General features: G+C 37.5%; 1 protein-coding gene across 1 annotated transcript in view; it reads right to left on the bottom strand.

The window, feature by feature from the left end:
* col16a1 (collagen, type XVI, alpha 1) overlaps positions 1-21,368 on the bottom strand; it is a 98,294-nt gene that overhangs the window by 16,793 nt on the left and 60,133 nt on the right. The window contains 19 exon segments of the mRNA XM_046843798.1: positions 1,764-1,799; positions 5,125-5,178; positions 6,233-6,304; positions 7,228-7,275; positions 7,889-7,945; positions 9,146-9,172; positions 11,655-11,708; positions 12,573-12,641; positions 12,714-12,767; positions 12,868-12,903; positions 13,285-13,407; positions 17,150-17,248; positions 17,384-17,410; positions 17,655-17,738; positions 17,816-17,860; positions 18,703-18,756; positions 18,859-18,894; positions 20,721-20,765; positions 21,162-21,266. Coding sequence (XP_046699754.1) covers positions 1,764-1,799; positions 5,125-5,178; positions 6,233-6,304; positions 7,228-7,275; positions 7,889-7,945; positions 9,146-9,172; positions 11,655-11,708; positions 12,573-12,641; positions 12,714-12,767; positions 12,868-12,903; positions 13,285-13,407; positions 17,150-17,248; positions 17,384-17,410; positions 17,655-17,738; positions 17,816-17,860; positions 18,703-18,756; positions 18,859-18,894; positions 20,721-20,765; positions 21,162-21,266 — 1,125 coding nt within the window.

Below are 21,368 nucleotides of genomic sequence, written 5' to 3'. Positions count from 1 at the left end.
ACCACAGATTTTCAAACGGGTTGCTCGGAATATGTTGATTAATCTCCTGTAGCGGCATGTCCGGGCTGAGAGTCCTGGCTGTATTTTCATTGACAGGTTTATTAATACTATAATACACTGTGTTATTGCAGCACCTGTTAAACAGCGAGTCTTTCATGTTTTTTGAAACGCATGCATTTTTCTTTTGGTTTTATGCAACAAACTCGGTAAAAGGCAAAAACCACACAAGACTGTGAATGAGTGGAAGAAAGTGCTGTTGAGTGATGAGATTATATTTGACATGTTTTTGCTCTAACTGAACAGCTTATATAAGACGGACAACAGGAGAGAAGATGTTAGCAGACTGCCTCAAAGCCACAGTCAAACATGGAGGTGGAAGATAAAAAGGTTTTTTTTTTTTTTTTTCCGGGGAGCAGGGAAGGTTGAAGACTTTTTCCGGAAAGTGAAAGAAACCAACATGGCAACCGTACTTTAACATCGTGCAATTCCATCTGCAATGAGAGCAAACAGTCCTCTGGAGTGTTACCTATCATAACTATATGTGATATCTATTATATCTATCATGCCCAGACACTGCACCTAAATCCTAATGAACCGCTAATGAACTGGATCGCAAGAAAGAAATCTCCAAATAGCAAAGAACACATTTGACAATAAGCCAGGCAACGTATTTCAGCTAAATGTTTTTGCAGAAATGAACTGTCCAGAGTGTTTAAATCTGGTATTCATGCTAAAGGAGAATTATTTAATAAAAATAGACTAACATATCTACATTTATCTTTGTTTGCTCAATCTTTATAACATTACATCACCTAGTCTGTTGCAAAGACACAAAAGAACCATGTATGTTTCTCTCAAAAATGATTAATGACTAGGTGTTTCAAGACATTTTCACTGGCACTGTATTTCTAGAGTAAGAGATCAGCACTGGACAGGGGCAGAGTTAAAGCTCTATATAATGTAATAGTAAATACATAAAAATAAATGTGACATTATTATTATATTATTTATTTTAATATAAGAATAATGTGACATTATTATTATATTATTTATTTTAATATAAGAGCAGAATGGAAATGAAATAATATAACATAAGTGATAATTTGCCATTCCAAAATGTCATTTAAATCTAAATTAAATATTTAACAAAATATATTTTTTAGAGCATTACAAAGATGAATTATTCATGTGCAAATGTGTTAAGAGGCTTGCTCAAGGGCCCGACAGTGGCAGCATGTTGGAGCTAGTATTTGAACCCATGACCTTCCGAAGTATCAAAATCAATCACTTGCCAATCAGTGCCAAAATTCTTCATTTTTATTTTAAATTCTTTATATAATCTACTGTACACTGGTACATATTAATAACCTTGCGACATCATCTTCTCTACTTACAAAGCCACATTCTTATCTCATTCCATTTATTCTAAAACAAAGCGGACAGCAATGCGAATGCATTTGCTTCCACTGAAATCCAAAAAGTAGTTTTTATCGTTGCATATTTACGCGGATAAAAAAGAACCCTTCATCGGCGTGCAGTTCACTCATCACTCATCACTCATCTCTACAATAGATACTCTGAAAGTTCAGCTTTTTCAGAACACAGAGTCCAAAGTGTTACAACGGCGAAGAGAAAAGAGTGGGCATGTGGACATACTGAAGGCTGAACTTTATGTCAGCGCTGAGAATGTTTGTGGGTACAGGAACTGACTTAAAAAAATGTAAATAAAAAAATTAAAAATATGTCCTTATAGCGATACTTACCTTTTTGTTATTGGGAGACTCAATATCGATCGGAATCTAGGAGATGGAGGAATCAAAAAAGAATATTCAGGAAAATATATTTGTGCTGTATTTCTATTAAGTGCAGTCCAAACTGTTACTGAACAATGACTGTTATTTCGGTTATGAAGCTCAATGAAGGTTCAATCATAATAAAAAAATGTTCAGTAGCGTTTCGGAGTGCACTTCATAAATGTATTGTAATTATCATTAAAATGCAAAACGAAGCATTATACATTATACACAAACCTTTGTTTCATAACACACACAGCAGTACAGGAGGTCATACATCTGCTTGAAGTTACATCATATTCGAAAGACTACAACACATCTGTATATTGTATAGTCCCATTTAAACAATAGATTTTTCTTAATTTTTTTTCACATTCACAGTGTTTCAAAGCGATTGCTTTTTGTTAAAAAAAATATAAGTAAAGATACTACTATTATTAATAATAATTGATTTTTTTTTATATCAAGCGCAGGTTCAATCATTTTTTAAAGCTTAAATTTTTAATATAGTAAAACTATTTTTTTCTATTAAAACTACATTAAAACATTTCTTTCCTGCTTCATAACATCGGAACGTGTTTGTTAGTTACATAGGAACAAAAATATCAGGACACCTGATTTTTCCAGCCATATGTGGTTCTTCTCCAATGTGTTACACCAAAAGGCCCACAACTGTATAGATGCCTTTCAGTATGGAAGATAGAAATTTTCCCTTCAATTGAACTACGAGAGCCAAACCCCGATCCAGAATGGCGTGAAGATACGGGTTCCACGGGGGGATTCGGGTTGTTTTAGAACTCCGTGAAAGGTCTTGAGTGGCCTACATCCGAATTGTTTGCGGATTTTTATCTCTTTATATTGTGTTCATTTCTTGGGCATTTCTTCAAGGGCATTTCTTGTATAATAAGAACAAAAACAGGTTGTCTGGTACACTTTTATTTTACTCTGAGACCTTTTTTTTTCTATTCACTTTGTCCGAAGCACTCAGATGTATAAAAACATGAGTAATTAAATTTTTTTCAAGAGCAGGAACGTCTTTAATCCGAACAATGAACCATTTTGATGCCTGCCATTCAGCACCTGAAATGGAGTTGAATCGCACCCCAGATCTCCCAACCTCACCTTCATCATTATCTGATTTCACTAACTAAACTGAATCATCTCAAATCTCCGCAGGCACCCTCCAGCTCCAGCTCTCCCCAGATGAGTGGGAGGGAATTATTGGAGCAAATGGGGACTCCATGTGGAATGAAATGTTAAACAAAAAGAGCTTTTGACCCAAATTGTTTGGAAATTTGTATCTCTTTATTTTGTGTTCATCGGTTAAATAAGATAATTCGAGGACATTTCATTTACATTGAGAACAAGAGATATAGTCTGATACCCTTTTTTTTTTTTTATTCACCTTGGTTGAATCACTGAGGTGTATGGAAACATAGGTAATTAAAGTCTTTTAAAGAGCAGAAGGTCTTTAGTCCAATCAATGATCTATTTTGATGCAAAAGTACAAGGCCATGAATGCACCTTTAAGCCTATGGGAAGTAAGTTAGACCCTACAGTATAATGACTATAATAGCAATCATTTAGAAGCAAAAATTGCTTTAAAACACTGTGTTCCATACAGAGAGGTGTTGCAATTCTTTTTTGTTTAATGAGCGTTCTATAAAAACGCATCAATTATCGTAAGCTTTTAACCTGCAGCCTCGACTCGGTGCGGTACAGCACCGGGAAGGATTTGGCACCGCAAGCCTACGGGTGTGAAAAATAAAGCAGGTGTCTGCAGTCACTAAGCAGATGTAAAGTTCATATTTCTCCTGTCACTACTGGGTGGTCTGAAACGCTGAACCCGACTCTTTGGAGTGCTTTACTCCCGAGCGCTTGGCGAACTTTGCACTCCCGCGATATCTATCCAACCGACTTGTTCTGCGCGAAACTGCTGTAATCAGCAGGGGTTGTAATTTGTGCTTCTGAAGCAATTTGCACTAACTTTTGATTATAACCGTGCGCAATTACAGGATCTTACAAAGACGTCATAATTACGACGTCTTCCGAAGGTTGTTCTACATATTCCGGTTACACTAGCGGGTTTGATATTTAGCTATTTATGGTGGGGTTTTATCATGATTTCGAGTGATTGTTCGTAGCAAACTCGGGGGTTTTAATTCGTATTTGTTTCTTCGGTGGTTAAATTAATATGTTATAATATTGATGTGATTGAACTATTAAGAGGATGGACATTTATGCAGTTTAATTGTTGACCTGGTGGTTTGAATCTGGAAATTTTAGAAATGGAGCAGGACTTAGAGGCAGGATTTCTGCCACCGACAGAATTATTTCATGGCAAATACTAGACAAGCAAAAGAAGTCCTATGGTCAGCTAAAATATAAAAAAAGACCAAGGCAAAAAGGACAGGTAGGTAGACACTAAAGTGGACGCTACAGTAAGTGCTGCACTAAATGAAATTTAATACCTTTTTTACTGCACATCAGTTACCCTAATAGCCACCCTCGCTGCAAGTCAACAACAACAACAAAAAATGGAGTTAATGCCGAAAGAACGAGGCCAACATCGGTTTTCCTAATGAATATGGCGCAGTTGAGACCGTTCAAGTTGTGCCGAGCTAAAACGCTCGCGATTGCTTACCATTTTCTTTTCGAAAAAAAAAAAAAAACCTATAAAAAAATATACGGTGCGATGTTATTGTCCTCGAGATGCTGCACTAGTGAACTCTGTCTCTCCACATCATTAATCCCACTAATAGCTCGTATAAAGCCAAGCCTGCTCCAGATCCAAAGCAACCCTGTGTTTCAAATTTTTAACACACTCTCAATGACTTCCCCTTGCCACTTCATAAAGGGGCGAAGAAAAAAAAAATTTAGCTTAAGAAGGGTTTAAATACTTTATTAGCTCAAGTGATTTAATTATTAGCTCAGGAGACTCGAGTCAACAACACCGCAAGAGTGGAAGAGAAGGACTCGCCCAGGAGGCGCTGAAATACTTTGAAATATACAACAGTTGGTTTTGTACCTTACAGATTTCAGTATTATTTAAGGAAACATCTCTAAGTGATTGGTAACATTGCAAAGCACGTTAGAGATCTAACAGTAGGTCCAATGGGGTTAAATAAAACTAGATCAAATTACAAAAATTCTCCACACCATGCCCTTTTGTGCTAAAATTCAAGGAAAAAGGAGGAAGAGGAAGATCATAAGGGTGTGATAAAAAAACAACGACTCCAGAATGGAACCCAAGGCAGATGTCAACCAACCAGATTCTTGAGAATTTATGTGAAAGTACTCCATGAGCTCCTCCCACTATTCAGTTACTCACTGGTTGGCCGGGCGGACCCGGTTTCCCTGGTAAGCCATCATTGCCAGGGTCACCCTGCAAAAAGGAACTGAGGTTGAATTTAGCCTTCAGCCAGGCTCTGGACACCTCCATCTCCAGCGTGGTATGGAAAATGTAGCCGAAAGATCCGGGACCTGGTTTGTGTTTCCAGTGCGTAGGCTACTGTTTAGGTTTAGCTTGCAATCTGACTTGCTTTAAGTTTTAGATCTTCTCAATCAAGCTTGGAAAATCAACACAACACCAAGTTAAAGACCAAGCTTTGCCCACAGTGAAGCCTTGCTCAGACACTTCTTTTTCCACAGTCTAATTTTTTTTTTATTTATTAAATAAATGATATAAAAATGCTACTTTAAAATCAAATTACCAAATTTATCAAATTTACAAGCAATTCTTCTTGGGAATGACTAAAGTCTATAGGTGGGGCACCCCAACAAAAGAATTCCAGAGTATTCCAGAACTTCACAGTGAGCTTGGCATGGTTTTTAAATAAAAAAATAAAAAAATATATACATATCAATACAAACATTACTTTTAATTGGATCAAGATTACTTTTAAACATTACTTATTTTAAATGAAAACTATTAAAATTCATATTTAAAAAATACATTTTACTTCTACTTTACATTACGGTTTAAGATATATCCGAGCCGACATTCCCAGGCCCCCTTCCAAGTGTTAGTGCAACTTCAACATATAGGCAGGGCAGTTTAACACGACTTTAAGGATTAATTCAGCAGCATTAACAAAAGCAGCTACATTAAAAGCTACATTAAACTTAATTATAATTTAATGAAGTATTTAATGAAGTATATTTACATTATTTGATTTGTCTAGTTTATAGAACAGTGGTTTAAATTTCACTTGGTTCATTATAAATATGAAATATTATTTTTTTTTTTTACTTTTGCCAAAGGCCACAGCTTCCCATGCACGCCGCCTTCCACCATAAAAAAAAGCCACATACTAAGACAATGCGAGACAGCAAAGACAGCAGAGGACACAGAAGCTCACAGAGACACAGGTTTGAATCCCATACCAAAGACCTCTGTTTCACAAGAGAAATCCACAACCACACTGGTAAGCACTAACCTGTGGTCCTGGGAACCCTGTAAATCCTTGGGGCCCTGGAGGTCCTGGTGGACCCGGAGGTCCTGGAGGCCCCTGGTGAAGCACATCCAATAGGAGCAGGGTTGAGATTAGCACAATATATTAATACAACAATATATACTATATTTTTTTTAACATAATTTGATGTTTTTAGGCCAACTGTGAGAAAGCTATCTTCTCTCTTAATTTTGCTTTGGTTCAATGTCTCCAACTAGTGGGGCATATTTGATTTACCTCCACTACATAAACTGTTGGAGTTCTTTAAACCATCAAGATGAGGAATCCCAGCAACTACAAGGAGGAACTTAATGTCTAACGCTGCTCTTATTCTTTTAGTCATAACCCACAGTTCCTGACCTCAAATAAAGATTAAGACAAGGAAGCCAAACAGAGATCCTTGTGGTCACATTCCAGTTCCATCCTAAAAAAAACCCGGATCTTCAACCCATAGTGCTGCACTGCAAAAATTGAGCATTAAAAGTAGGCCATGGAGCAATGGGAGAACATGGCCTGGTCTGATGAATCACATCAAGATAACACCAGGATGCACTATGGGAAAAAGGCAAGCTAGAGTGACGATTTGAACAATGTTCTGTGAGGAACCTTGGATATTGGTATTCACATGGATGCTACGTTGATACGTTCCACCTACCTGAACATTACTGCAGACCAAGAACCCCCACCCCATCCCACATCCCCCAATTGACAAAAAAAGGGGCAATGGTCTCTTTCAGCAGAACATCCTAGTATACTCTAGAATTTTAAAACACAACTTACAGAACCTCAAGTATCTGCTGCTAACATTTTGGTGCAAGATACAAAAAAAACCACACTTTCCTATTTTATGGCATAAGGAAGACATGCACAATGTTAGTTTTAATTCTATGATTGATCTTTGTATAAGCATGCTGCTCAAAAATAGCAGTTAGGAGTTTAATAACCAGTGCATTTATTAACTGAGATCTAAAGGGTCAAACCTGAGGACCAGGCTGCCACGAGTTCCCACCATGACCACCAGGGACACCCTGTGAAACAAAAACAACAGAATTCTGCATATCGATTTTTGTTTAGCTTGTTATCCTGAACATATTTTCACAAGATTTGTGCACGACTGACACCCTTACAATAGAGATTTGTTTTAAAAAGTAGAACACTAACGCATTTCCTGCCGAATCTTTTCGACATGTTCATTTTCTTATATTAATCTCTGGTCTTTAAATTTGACCACAGATGTTCGATAGGTTTTAAATCCGAAGCTTCTTTAAAATTATTTTTATTTTATTTTTTTATATCAGAGACAATAAGAACAAATTTTAGCACCTTACACCATTCGTGCTTTTCGTAATGGATAATCATTTATTGAGTCCTATTTCAACATTGCATTCCACCACCTAAAAAAGTTTTTTCAATTGTAAGGAGCAAAATGAATTATACTGTAAAGCTGGTTATAAATTTTGGAAAATAATCTATTTTAATGTAATAACAGAGCCCCACCACCTTGTCTTTATATTTGACTCTAACAGCATGACCCCTTGCAGACTGCTTTAAAGGGTCACAATAATTCTGTAGTTGAAGCTGCATAGAAAAACTTTCCTATCACAAGTCAATTAAAAAAAACAATGCTGTGATGGTACGTACAGGTTTTCCAGGTTGTGGAATCGAATAAGGAACACAGTTGCACTCTCCTGCTTCGCCCTACGAAACACATAACACACAGTAATGGTGAGATTGACAGATTCCCATTGGTGCATCGATAAACAATGTGACGCATCGATTATAGAAGTGTGCGTTAAAGCTGCCATTTGTATCACGATGCATCGTTTGGACCAAATTTGCTAAACAATTTATTTACATACTCATCATATACTTCGCTTCTTCAGAAATTGAGCATCATTTACAAACAACAATTTGGATGTAGATCGATTTCTCGTCGCTAAACCGTTTTTCGAGCGCGTCCTCTCAGGCTGCTACGTGAACGTGACGTATCGCAACACTACGAAGACCGAGGCGTAGAGCTGGCAGAGGTAGAGCTGCATCTTTCTGGAGACAGAACAGGAAAAGAATGTCTGGTTTTATTTAATCTTTATTTTTTTAAGTGCCATGTGTTAGAAGTCAGAAGGCACTTGAGAAAACTGAATCTTTAAACTGTGAATCGCATCTGCATCAGTTATGGTCAATTGATTGAAATATATTTAATCACGTGACAATCACTAATAATAAACATACATTTGCATAAAACAGTTTATTATTAGTGAAACAGAACTCACCATAGATCCTCAACATGTAGACTAAATGTTCTTGTGAATGTTTAATAGTAATGATGGTGTTTTAAATTACGTAACAATCATCAGGACTCAAAACTAAACTTTTGCTATGTTTCCACACGGACAGTTTTAGTTGCCGGATCGGTTTAGTTGTTTAGTTTTATTACGTCGGGAATGTTGCGGTAAAAGTTTTAACTTCCGGTTTAAAGTCCAGCTACAACCTCCATATCATGATCGGAACCTGAGAAAGATCCCAGACTGCTATCAATACGACATCTGTTTATTAGCATGGACAATACACACCCGAATTATGTCACAGAGTATCACATGATGTCAGGTAGTTTTTCTTTAACGGATAAATGAACACGCCAGTGGACCCGATGAGTCTCTCGTTTTACGGATTCGCTTCCACTGAAAGTTCTTTGTCACATTTCACAGCTGACACCTAATTAATAAACCCATTCCTGCTTCCAGTGGTGCTTGAATAATCAGTTTCTTCTAGATGGATCACATGTGCACCTTGACAGAAGATGAAGAAACACACACACACATTCACACACACAAACACAAACTGCTTTTGGTTTGAAGGACCTCAAAATCCCCTCCTCAGCCCACTGAGCCGGAGTCTTACCTTGTCACCCTTAGGTCCGATGGCTCCCTGAAAGACAGGACACACACACACACACACACACACACACACACACACACACACACACACACACACCTCAGTTTTAGTCTACTATTGTGTTTTAAAGCTCCTGGCCCTGTGAGATGAGTGCAGATAAGGAACGAGAGGGGACAGCTGATGAGATGAAAGCAGACAGCGCACTGATATGGATCCAGGCGGCGTTCGTGACAACCCCGCCCGTATCCCCCTAACCCCCCACCCCCCCCATCCATTCCTGCACTGCCTGGTAATTAACATCTGACGCCGTGAAAGCAGGCAGCATCGCCTTTGTTTCTTTAATGAGAAGCGCTTTGCCAAGACAATAAATTTCCCCCACATCCTTTTGTCCCCACAGCTGACAAGATCACATCCGATGCCAAGCGCATGCAGCGTAATTTTGATGAGCTTGTATGAGTTACAGGAGGCTCGAATATCAAGAGCAGTTTTAATTTCATCAGCTATAAAAAAAAGAAAAAAAACTGCCCCTCCGAGTTATTTGGCCTTTTGGCATTCCACAAGCCTTATTTAGCCGTTGTTTATGGGCACTGTCAGGACCCGTGCAATTCCTTTTACTCTGCTTCTCTCCGTGTAAGCATCTTGTTTAACAAAAAACTGAAATTGAGCTGCCAGATACAGCTTAGTCACTTGACCGTGAGTAAACTTCGACTATAAATTGACAAATAAAGCTCTGCGACGAAACCCTGACTACTTCCGAACGCTACAAGAGACACGCTGTTTAAAAAAATGTAAAAAGGCTGAAGTGGATAGAAAAGTTTGTGCAAAGAAATCACAAGAAAATCATCTTTCTGTGACCTTAAACATTAAAAAAGAGAATAATAATTTTTTTTTTTTATATTATTAATAAAATGCATTAACACACAACTTAATAACATTCAATTAATAACAACATCATCAATTACCGTGAATTACAATGACCTCATGCACACTATTAAGGACTTGAAGGTTACGTTCCAGGGCCCAGCAAATTGCACCTTTGGTGCTGCTGGGATTTGAACTCGCAACCTTCTGATTCGAAGCTCCAATTTCCCCAATATCAGCTCTTACTTTTTAAATTAGCATTAGTACATCGTCAGCTACTCGGTGTGGCACCCCTGGTAAATATGAGCGGAGGAAGCTGTGACATTTTTGTTCTCTGCTCTCATGGATACCACATGGTTTTAACATTTCAGTCAGCATTTCCAGTTGACTGGAACATTCGAATTATTTCCCTGAAGGTGAACATTTTTTAATGCTTTTGCTACTTATTTCCTTTTACCACTTCCACATTTTTTCTGAAGCTCAACAAGGTTTCCTCTATTTTGATGAATGACAAAAAGGAATTTAGCCTGTGTTTTACAGCATGTTATATTAATTCCCCTATATTTACCAAAAAAAAAAAAAAAAATTATATATATATATATATATTTTTTTTTTAAATAAAAATGCCTTAGTTAAATAATATACAAAATAATATTTTATAATATTTAACACACAATATAATCAACCAAATGAATGCAATGCACTTATCATATTGATTAAATTAGCAAAAATAAAATGTATTAAATTAAACTAAATAAATGGAAAATTCAAATCAATAGTTTACATTTGTTAGACCCCATTTGGGTAATACAGATGTGTATATAAATGTGTGTGTGTTTTACATTTAATATTGAAATTTTCTAAAGATATGTTCGACTTAACTGTTCTATTTATTTTAGCATTACATTAACAAATGTCCTCATTCCTTCCAGCCTTCATTCATTCAATCATTCATTCACTCCCTTGATATTGTCAGGATTTTCTCCTATTAATTCTTGAAAATGTAGGAACTCTAGTTTCTTTTTTTATACCCCTGGCATTGTTGTGTACATTTTCAAGTTTAACAATAATAATAATAATAACAACAACAATGACACTGTGCTCAAAGTGCGTATAGTATATATCAGGGGTCACCAACGTGGTGCCAACGGGGACCAGGTCGCCCGCAAGGACCACATGAGTAGCCCGCGGGCCTTTTCTAAAAATTGCTGTTTCCTACTTTGTTAAATGATTGTTGATAATTATTATGAGACATTAACATGATCAGTGTCTTCACATAGATGAATATCATTAATTATTAATAATAACATATAATAAAAGGTAAATTGAGCAAATTTGTTATTTCAGATCAAACTGAAAACTGTGTGTATCAAACTGGTGGCACTTCACATTAATCAATACCCAAGAAGTATCTCTCAGTTTCAAAAGGGTTGGTGACCCCTGGTATATATATATATATATTCTGTTTAAAACCCATAAGAGCAGAGCATTTTCATGAATAATTTAAAACAAATGACCAAAATGTTTTTTTAACATCCAACTTTGTCAAACTCACCAATATTAGTAGATATGCATGCGTTTGCAATAGCGTTTGCATTCAGAAGAAGAAGAAGTAAAGAAAGAGTGCAGGGAAGGCAGAAAACATGGGACTCACTGGTATGCCATCTGCTCCTGGGAGTCCTTGAGGGCCTGGGAAACCGTCTTTCCCCTAATACACAACAAGAACAACAACAAAAATCCCATTCATTTTTAATAATACACAATATGGATACAAGTTGGTGGACACCTGAGCATAAGATTCATATATAAAGCTTTATGAACACTAGATTTTAGAGATAATGTGCTTGTAAAGTAGAGGAGATGAAGAAGCATCCCAAACGTGTTTAATAGCATAGAAGGCCACTCAAGATCTTCCAATCCATCCAGTGTAAATCATATCACTATGGAGCCGGATTTACACACAGGGACATCGTCATGGACCAGATATGGGTCTCCTAGTTCACTTAAAGGGGGACGTTTCATGTAGCGCTTCCAAAGACATCTTATATAATAGTGTCCCTTCAGCTTTGTGGTAACAGTTTGGAGTAAATAACATTTTATACTTGTCCCATGTACATTATATAGTAAAATTGTTTCTTCACATATCCCTGGGGTCATATCGCAGGTTCGGCCGTGATACAGCACCCCTGGTGCGCAGAGGGTAAAAAAAACATTGCTCGAGAGCAGCAGAAGTGGCAGCATGGCGATACCAGGGCTTTGATTTTCCGACCTTCCGATCAGTAACAGCAGAGCATTAATGAGTTCCACTTTCGTTAGCTGGGTGTCCCAATACTTTTGGCCCAGACAGCCATAGTGTGACAGTATTTATTTTAATAATGTAAGATCGGAATATAATATAATTAATTATCATTCGCTACAATAATAATAATAATAATAATAATAATAATAATAATAATAATAATTTACCTTCCTGTGAACAGATATTTTTTTTCAAATAATTTTAAATTCAGTGTAATTTTATTTTGATCATTTTGATATTTACACCTTTTATATATTCGTAACTTGCTCTTACCGGAGGTCCCGTTATGCTGACGCCAGTCGGCCCCTGAGGACCCGCGGGCCCCGTTTCACCTTTCGGACCCTGGAGGGACCATAGTCAGTAGAGTTAGTCAGGAAAGTACACAAAAAATAAATTCTGGGTCTACTTTGTTACCTGTTGTCCAGTTGGTCCTGTAAGCCCAGAAGGTCCTTGAGGTCCAACAGGACCCTGTAGGGGGTGATTATACACGTCATGGCATGAAGTGTAGAAGTAACATCTACAAGTAAGATGTAAAGCGATACCTAATATGCAAATATTTTGCACTTACAGCGGGTCCAGAAGAACCTTTCGGGCCTTGGTCACCCTAAATAGAAGCAGAGTGAAGGAGGGGATTAAGTGAGGAGGAATAAATGAGAAGGATATGCTAATTTTTGGAATCACCAACACAACAGGTGCACAATTAAAACAAAATATATTTCATTAAAAATCTTATAAATAAGTCTGAAAGTCGAAGGTGCATCCAAGAAGCGTTAGCCAACCCCATGTGCGCTAATAAGATTAGCTTTTTATATTACCTCGTGGGTTGGATTGGCTACGCGTATTAGCGCGCTGGCTACCGAAATATATCGTGAATTAATCACGTTCCTGCTGATTGAAAAAAAAAAAAAAAAAGGCTACATGCTGCTTTTTTAAAGTCCCATGTTAAACTCAATAGATGCAAAAAAAAAAAAAGCAGAAAATTCACCTTTTTTCCGGCTTTCCCAACGCCGGGTTCGCCCGCGTCTCCTTTCTCTCCCTTGGGTCCAGGTAAGCCCACGACATCCCCGTTATCCACAGGAAGTGTCGGACAGCTGTCACAGGCGTCGCCCTGGCAACAGAGGCGAGAAAGAAAAAAAATGAAAAAAAAGACACAAGGGCCCCGAGGGCTCGGCGTTTAGCATAAGCAGCTTTGACGCCACTTCAGAAGCGCTGGCGCCTGCCACTTATGTGTAAATGGGATATGTAAATGCGATGTAAGTCATTTAGTTTCATTGCTGTCACCCTTTTTTTTTATTTTTATTATTACTTTTATTTATTGTCCCGGGCGAATTTGTTGCAGTCGTCCCTGTTTACACTTCTGAAAGCATTATCTGTCAGCATTTGCTGTTCAGGACCAGGCACATTTGAATATTTCATGAGCGTTTTACTTTTCGTGTCACGTTCTGTCTTTTTTTTTTTTTTTTTACAAGTCAGGCCTGTGTGAATAAGCAGCACGCGCCATGCATATTGCATGCTTTCCCACTGTTCACTCGCGCATTCGTCTGCTTTATACCCAGTAACAAAGCAATTATTGCTTTTAAAAGCTACAAGTGACCGTTATATTACTTCATTTTGGTTTCAAAAATACATTTAATAAACACTTTTTTTTAATCCCAATGTATTATATTTACTTAAAGTTTAAATCCTTTTTTTTTTTTTTTTTAAATAAATGTATTAAATTATTCCCAATAGTTCATTCTGTAAATTTCATAGCATTTCAGTATTTCCTTTCTTCTATTCTCGAGTGTGGTTTTACTCTGGAATTTCTATCCAATCAGAATTCACCACATATTGCAGTAAAACCAGCAGGAATTAAAAGCGAGATTCAACTCCATGTTTCTTGAAGCTGTTGCTTTAACCAATCAAATTCGCCCCCTGAGAGTCCCTCTAGCAGGCGCTCAGTAACCTGCATTTTATATAATATAGATTTATATAATAACTGTCCTTTTTTAAATTTTGTACCACAGCGGCTAACAGAGGGGAAGAAATCGATTGGGTCGCATTTACAAAACGTTTTCACGGACTTTTCAACAAAAGCTGAAAATCGTGAGCAAAGGTCGATTCAAAAAGCGTTTATATTTGAAAATGTACAGAAAAAATGCACCTCGGGGACATTAAATGAGGTTTAATATGGATGTTTCTGCTAGAGATGATGCATGTGGGCGGGGCTGCTGTGGTTCCAGTGAAACGAGAAGCACTGAATTGTGCTCATTGGGTTTCTTGCTTTATGACATACATTCTCTGTATTAAAACCTACTGCGTTTCTCTATAATATTGATGCTTTCTATAGACGTGGCGTCATAATGACAAGATCAAGAGGTGGATTGCCAAAAGTATTGGGACAGTGGACTTTTTCAGAGCGGGAAGAGCACACGGGGTCTACATGTGAAATGAAACGTTTAAAAAGAAGCCCGAGTCAGGTGTCCACAAACTTTTGGTCCATATAGATTTTGTGTCCTGACGTTTTTTTTTAGCTTATTTTCTGTGATCTGGGATTTTAAATGCAGTGGTTATCGTTTCGTTTCGATTCATTGTTCATTGTTTTGATTATCTGGTTTTCATTAGTTGTTGATGAACCTCATGAACATGGAGCTTCAACACTTGGTCGGGTCTTCATTCAAAATGATTTATAGGTTGCATGGAGGCATTTTATTTATGAGTTTCAAGTTTATTTGTCATAGGTTCAGATGTCAGTGACAGTTTGTATAATATATATATATATATATATATATATATATATATATATATATATATATATATATAATTATTTATATTTATTTACATATATGACGCATATTAGCATGATGTCATTTTTATTCAAATACGGAAGATGGAGGTGTACAAGGAGAAAATATATCTTACAGTAGTTGTGCAAAAACACACAAAAATATGCAAGTATACTATCATTTGGGTCTAAATTATTCGCCTGTATTGTTGATCATATACGTTGTAATGTACCTTCTGGCAACATTCAGTACATCTGACATTCTTTAGATGGAAAATGATTTCTCTGATACTAAACATACAAATAGCAATATCAATAGTTTCCTCAAAATGTGCCACGTATCGCTAGTAAAGAACGGTTCCAGATGTGTCAGCTGTGAGTACTGGAAAAGATTTGATGCGCAAATAAATAACACTCATCCCTGTTTACAAATCGAAACTCTGTTCATTGGACCGACTGAAGCGGCGAGTTATATTATGAGATAAACTTTCTTTCGGCTTCTCCCATTAGGGGGCGCCACAGCGGATCATCCGCATGTTTGATTTGGACGTTTTAACGCTGGATGCCCTTCCTAACGCAACCCTCCCCAATTATCCGGGCTTGGGACCGGCACTAAGAGTGCCATATACCATATTCCAAATAGCATTTCTCACAACACCATGAATTTCCATCTGGACTGTGGCTCATTGAAACCGACTTCACCATACATCAAGACATACGTCTGAGCTCTGGAAGCGCTATTTAGGGAGCAAACGGTCATCTGGATTTATCATGGAACAGCCTGCCCAGTCACCGGTGATGAACTGGATCATAAGGAACTGTCCAACTAGTGAAGAACAAAACTTCTATGCAAGTTTTAAAGAGTGTATAAAGCTGTTCTTCATGCTTAGGGAGGTAGTGGAACATCTGGACCCCTAAAACACAAGGTGTTCCCAAATTTTTGACGGACACTGTACATCCTATCACCAAAGGAATCAGTCTGTTTTTTTTTTTAGCTATGCCATGCTTTCATTGCATTGATAAACCTCCTATCTACTCTCTCTTCCTGCATAATATCTCCCCTGGAATTATTTTCAATCGAAAGATCCTGCTCACATCCTATTTTCGTGTGAAAAAAAAAAAAAAAGCTTTCCCTCTCCATTCCGACTCGCAGGACTTCATTTGAATTCATCTTCTGCCTGCAAGTTAAATTCACACGCACACACACACACACACACACACACACACACACACACACACTGATAGCAATGCACCATGACTTTAATCATCGGAAAGATGCGCTACAGCGCTGACAGATGGATCAGGAGTGCTTATTAGAAGAGAATTCCCAGAGTATTCCGCCACATGCCTGAGCTCCTTTCTTGGAACTTGTTTGTGTCAAAGAAGGGATGTAAAAAACCTCTCCTAGCAATCGCGATCTTTTGTTGAACAATAGCGACAAACAAATAGGGATAGCCAGGAGGGCAAAAAAATAACTACGATACATATCTCGGTGTTTTAAATCGGTTCTAAAAACGCTAAGGGAAGTGGATAGATGCGGCGATGCCTTTCTTTTTCTTTTTAAAAGGAATACGCTAGGAAATTTACCCGTAGGGAAAAAAATTATAAAACACAACCTGTGAGCAATTAACGAAAACATTCAGTCATTAATTGTATGGATGAAACGGCTTATCTTTACTTATGTGCACTTTTTCATCACCGTCCCACATGTAATCCCTATTTCCTGTTATAATAACCTTCACTCTTCTGGGAAGACGTTCCACTAGATTTTGGGAGGGTATTTATTCAGCTATAACGGTGTTCAAAAGGTGTTCAATAGGGTTTATAGCTCTGTGTGCTCTTTGTGCACAAGACCTCTTCATCCTATACAATTCTGTCTGGGGGACGATCCATATATGGCTGAAAAAATCAGGTGTCCCAATACTTTTGGGTTCATAAATGTTACAAAACTTTTTTCCCCGGATTAAATAAAACCTTCACCATACCCTTCGCTCTATGTAGGTTGTTCGTGATGTCATTTGCAGCCGTCCAACATCTTAATCAACATCCATCAATATAAATAAACAGTGCTCGAATCTAATTTTACCTTCTGTCCTTTGACGCCGTGTTTTCCTGGTTCTCCTGGTGATCCCGGGAATCCCGGCAATCCAGAGAGCCCTTGCTCTCCCTGTAAACCCTGATCGCCCTGCAGACATGAACACACACACACACACACACACACACACACACACACACACACGCAAACTCGTGACTATCTGACAACGTAACGATAACATGATGGCCAGAAGGTCATTCCTGGAATGCAGCTCTAATAACTTACTTTATCTCCTTTCAGTCCTTGAGGTCCCTGTCGAGATAGAGTGAGAGTGGGATTCATTTCAAAGGAATTCACTCGCTTATATCTCGATGAGATCCGATTAGATTCAATCAAAATCAGTGTTTTTATACCCAAGGAGTATTTTGACTCCTTACAATATTTATTTATTTTTGAATTTTGGATGCATGGATTTCTTCGATGATCCGAATTTGCATACATGCAAATGTAAGTATGAATACAATATGAATGTAAGTGAAAGATTGAGATCACCAACCTCGGACTCTCCTGGCACCTTGACTAAGATCTTGCCTCCTTTTGCTTCGGACGGAGAGGTTGAGCAAACACCACACGAGTCTCCCTGAAATACACAATGAAGGTAAAACACTGATATGCTCACAAACAATTGAAAATACGCCTCACAACTTCTAAACTCACCTTTTCGCCTTTGATCCCTTGTGAACCAGAATGTCCCGTATCTCCCTAAACATTCAAAGAAATTCACATTATCACAGTATATAAAACATTGTTTTGAGAACTTGGTAGAACTTTGCAGCCCAGAAATTAGCCATGTGGACCTACAATTAAGACCATAATATTCGTGTTTCTTGAACATCCCATTCCACAATTAGTCTCCATTTGCTGTTATATTATCTTCTAGTCTTCTGGAAAGATGTTCCACTAGTTGCTAGTACAGTCAGGTACTGATATAGAGTGAGATGTGGTGCAGTCAGCGCTCCAATTCATTCCAAAATAGTTCAATAGAGTTTAATGGCCACTCAAGATCTTCCACTCCAACCCACCAATCATCTTTTCATGAACCTGGATTTGTGCACAGGTTCCCTGTCATGCTAGAACAGGTTTGGATCTTCTAGTTTAAGCTTCGTCCAAAGACATCTTATAAAATGACACATATGACTGGACAAGTCAGGTGTCCCAATACTTTTGTCCATATAGTGTACAATAATCTCAATCGCAAATCTAGTGGAACATCTTTCCAAAAAGTACGAGGCTTACATTAACAGCAAATGAATTTGCCGATCAGGTGTCCACAAACTTTCGTCCAAACAGTTTATGTGTAAAAGAGCTCCATAAAATCAGGAGAATTTTGAGTTTTTAGTACTATCGAGGAAGTAAATGCTTAAATTCCACCAGTTGAAGGTTTTTCCCAGGCCACTGCGCATACTCTCATTTACAGTCTGTGCAACCAGGCGCATTAATTTACTGATCCACTGTGAAGTCAGGAGCCCAAGGTTGCATTTCTCCTCCAGAAATTTCACTCCGCAATGCAGCAAAACGTCCTCTATACCACAACAGTCCATCACCTTGTCTCCTTTTTGGCCATCCTTGCTGCTCGGACCTCTTAGACCAGGCTTGCCCTGAAAAGAAAAAAAAAAGGTTTTTACAATTATTGACTAGAGAATGATGTGGGTATTTATTTTAAATACTAATATTGATAGAAAGAAGGCTGAGAGACTTACAATTTTGCCCTCGCTGCCTTTGACTCCTGCATCGCCCTAAAAACCCCAAAATATAGATATAATACATATATAGTACATATATATACACACACACACACACACACACACACACACACACACACACACACACACACATATACACACACACATACATATCTAGATATTTATCAATAAATCTAAATAGTTTATATATTTTATAGACTGTATATATATATATATTGTTGTTGTGATCTAGACTGGACACGCAATTGCAGCGTGAGAAAATCAAAAAGTGAAAAAAAAAGTATGAAAGCGAATGATTCTGCCTCTAGAACGTTCCAAACTCACAGAAAAGATCACGAGAAAACAATGTTTGTCATGTCGAGATCACGAGAAAAAAAAAAGAAAATAGAATTTAATGCATGGCCTCTTATACGACTTCCATATACAGTACACACATATATATATATAATTTTTCTCTGATATATTAATACCATCCCCAAAGTAATACATAGCTTTCATTTGCAGTTATATAATATGAAGTTAATACGGAGCGGCTGGAATATTTCCACAGCGTGCAGTCACAATATAAATGATAGATGGAAGAGTCTATTTCGTTTGCGATGATAATATTCAGAATACATTGAATCCAATGATCCGGTAGAAAACACAGCCATAGTGTTATGTCTCATCCGGAGTGTCGAGTCACACTTCATTTAAGTCAATACTTATCGACTGCGCTTGTGTGGAAGTAAACACATGCGTGCATGCACCGGGAATACTCGGCAGCTTGGGATAAATCTTTATTTCATGGGTTAAATAGTGTGATAGTGTGAAGAAAAAAATAGTGAAGGCATAATTAATCAACGTTAATCAACTCTCTATTTGAAGACTATATGGACAACAGTATTGAGACGGCTGACTTGTCTAGACATATATGGTTCTTTATTAAACTCACCTCAACTGTACGTCAGTACCTAAGAGCCAGAATCTCCACACGCAGAATGGGATCTTATGATCAGGAGTCTGGATTTTTTTTGCTCGTGTTTTGGTTTACACAGTGCACTTATGCTACCAGAGGCATTCTATATAATTCTGGTTGGCAGATTTTGAACGAAATGCATTAACTATTTTATGCTCAAATGATATTTTTATGAGATTCGGTTAATAAAACGCTCCTGAGTTTTGGACAGAAGGACTGTTTGCAGTCTGATTCGCTTTGATTGCCTTCATTAATCAAGCAACATGTCCAGATCTCCAGTCTGCTCATTGAGACGACAATGTAATGCTAAGCTAATCAGTGGTGGATGAAGTACACAAACTATGTGGGTAAAAATAGAGATACACTAAATTCTCACTCTAGTAAAAGTGCGGCCTTTGAACTTTTACTTGGGGGAAAAATAGAAATGTACTGTATTTTGCCTTTAAATGTACTTAAGTATCCGAAGTACTATGATTTATTATGGCTATAATGTTCCCAGTAGCATTTTTTTCATACGACTTTTTGCTTTATCAACTTAGTTTATGTCAAAAGAATTGAATGTTACTATCAGCACAACAATCAAATAATAGAATACTGTTAATAAGTCAACCACTGATTAATTTCAATTACAATGATCATGAGCCCAAAAACCTTGGTGTTGTGACGAGTTCAGGAGTTTCTTCTATCTTTTGAAAATGTAGTTGTAAAAAGTCAAAACAAGACATAAAAAAACTACATTCACTCCTCACTGTCCACCACTGCTTATAATACATCACGTGCTATCGGAGTTTTACCAGTTTTAGCAATGATGCCTCCAAAGTAATAATAATTAAGATCACTGCTATATTTCTATGTATTTCCTTACAGCTTTTGTATGTAAAAAAAGTAAAGTAAAGCTAACCTTCGGCCCTTGGCGTCCAGTCAGGCCAACTTCCCCTGGTTCTCCCTAAAAAAATGACAAAGAAGGACAAAAAGATCAATAAAAAATATATAACAAAAGTTACGTATAAAGAAAGGATGAAGGGAAAAAATTGTATATTGGAAATACACAGCTTAATAACACACCTGCATAATTCAGTATACCTATATAGACTGTAGTCTAGTCTATGTAGACTCTAGCTGAACATCTGAACATCTTATCTGACCTTTTCTGTTAAAATACAGTCCACTCTTTGGTCAGAGCTGTACAGAAAGAGATCTTTCATTCCAAATGATTTAAAGCATATCTTCATAGAGCTGGCTTTGTGCTTTGTGGGCAAAAGTTGGGCATCCCAATACTTTTGTCTATATATTTTTTTATTAAAAATCTTAAAACAAACTACTCAGGAGCACCATAACTCACCTTGTCTCCCTTCTGTCCAGTCCCTGGCTCGCCTTTCTCTCCTTTCGTCTCCAGTTTCTGAGAGAGAATACCGGCATTCGAGGGGCACATTGCACACGACTCACCCTGACAAGGACAGAACAAGACAGATGAGTTTGGGAATCTAGCCTGAGCATTTCTGTCCGAAATGCAGAGAGAAAGAGAGAGAGTCTTTTTGTTCTTTCTTTC

The sequence above is a fragment of the Silurus meridionalis genome, chromosome 29, assembly GCF_014805685.1.
Source record: "Silurus meridionalis isolate SWU-2019-XX chromosome 29, ASM1480568v1, whole genome shotgun sequence".
Taxonomy (NCBI): domain Eukaryota; kingdom Metazoa; phylum Chordata; class Actinopteri; order Siluriformes; family Siluridae; genus Silurus; species Silurus meridionalis.
The sequence above is the reverse complement of the archived record's forward strand: the minus strand, read 5'-3'. Positions and strand labels throughout refer to the sequence as shown.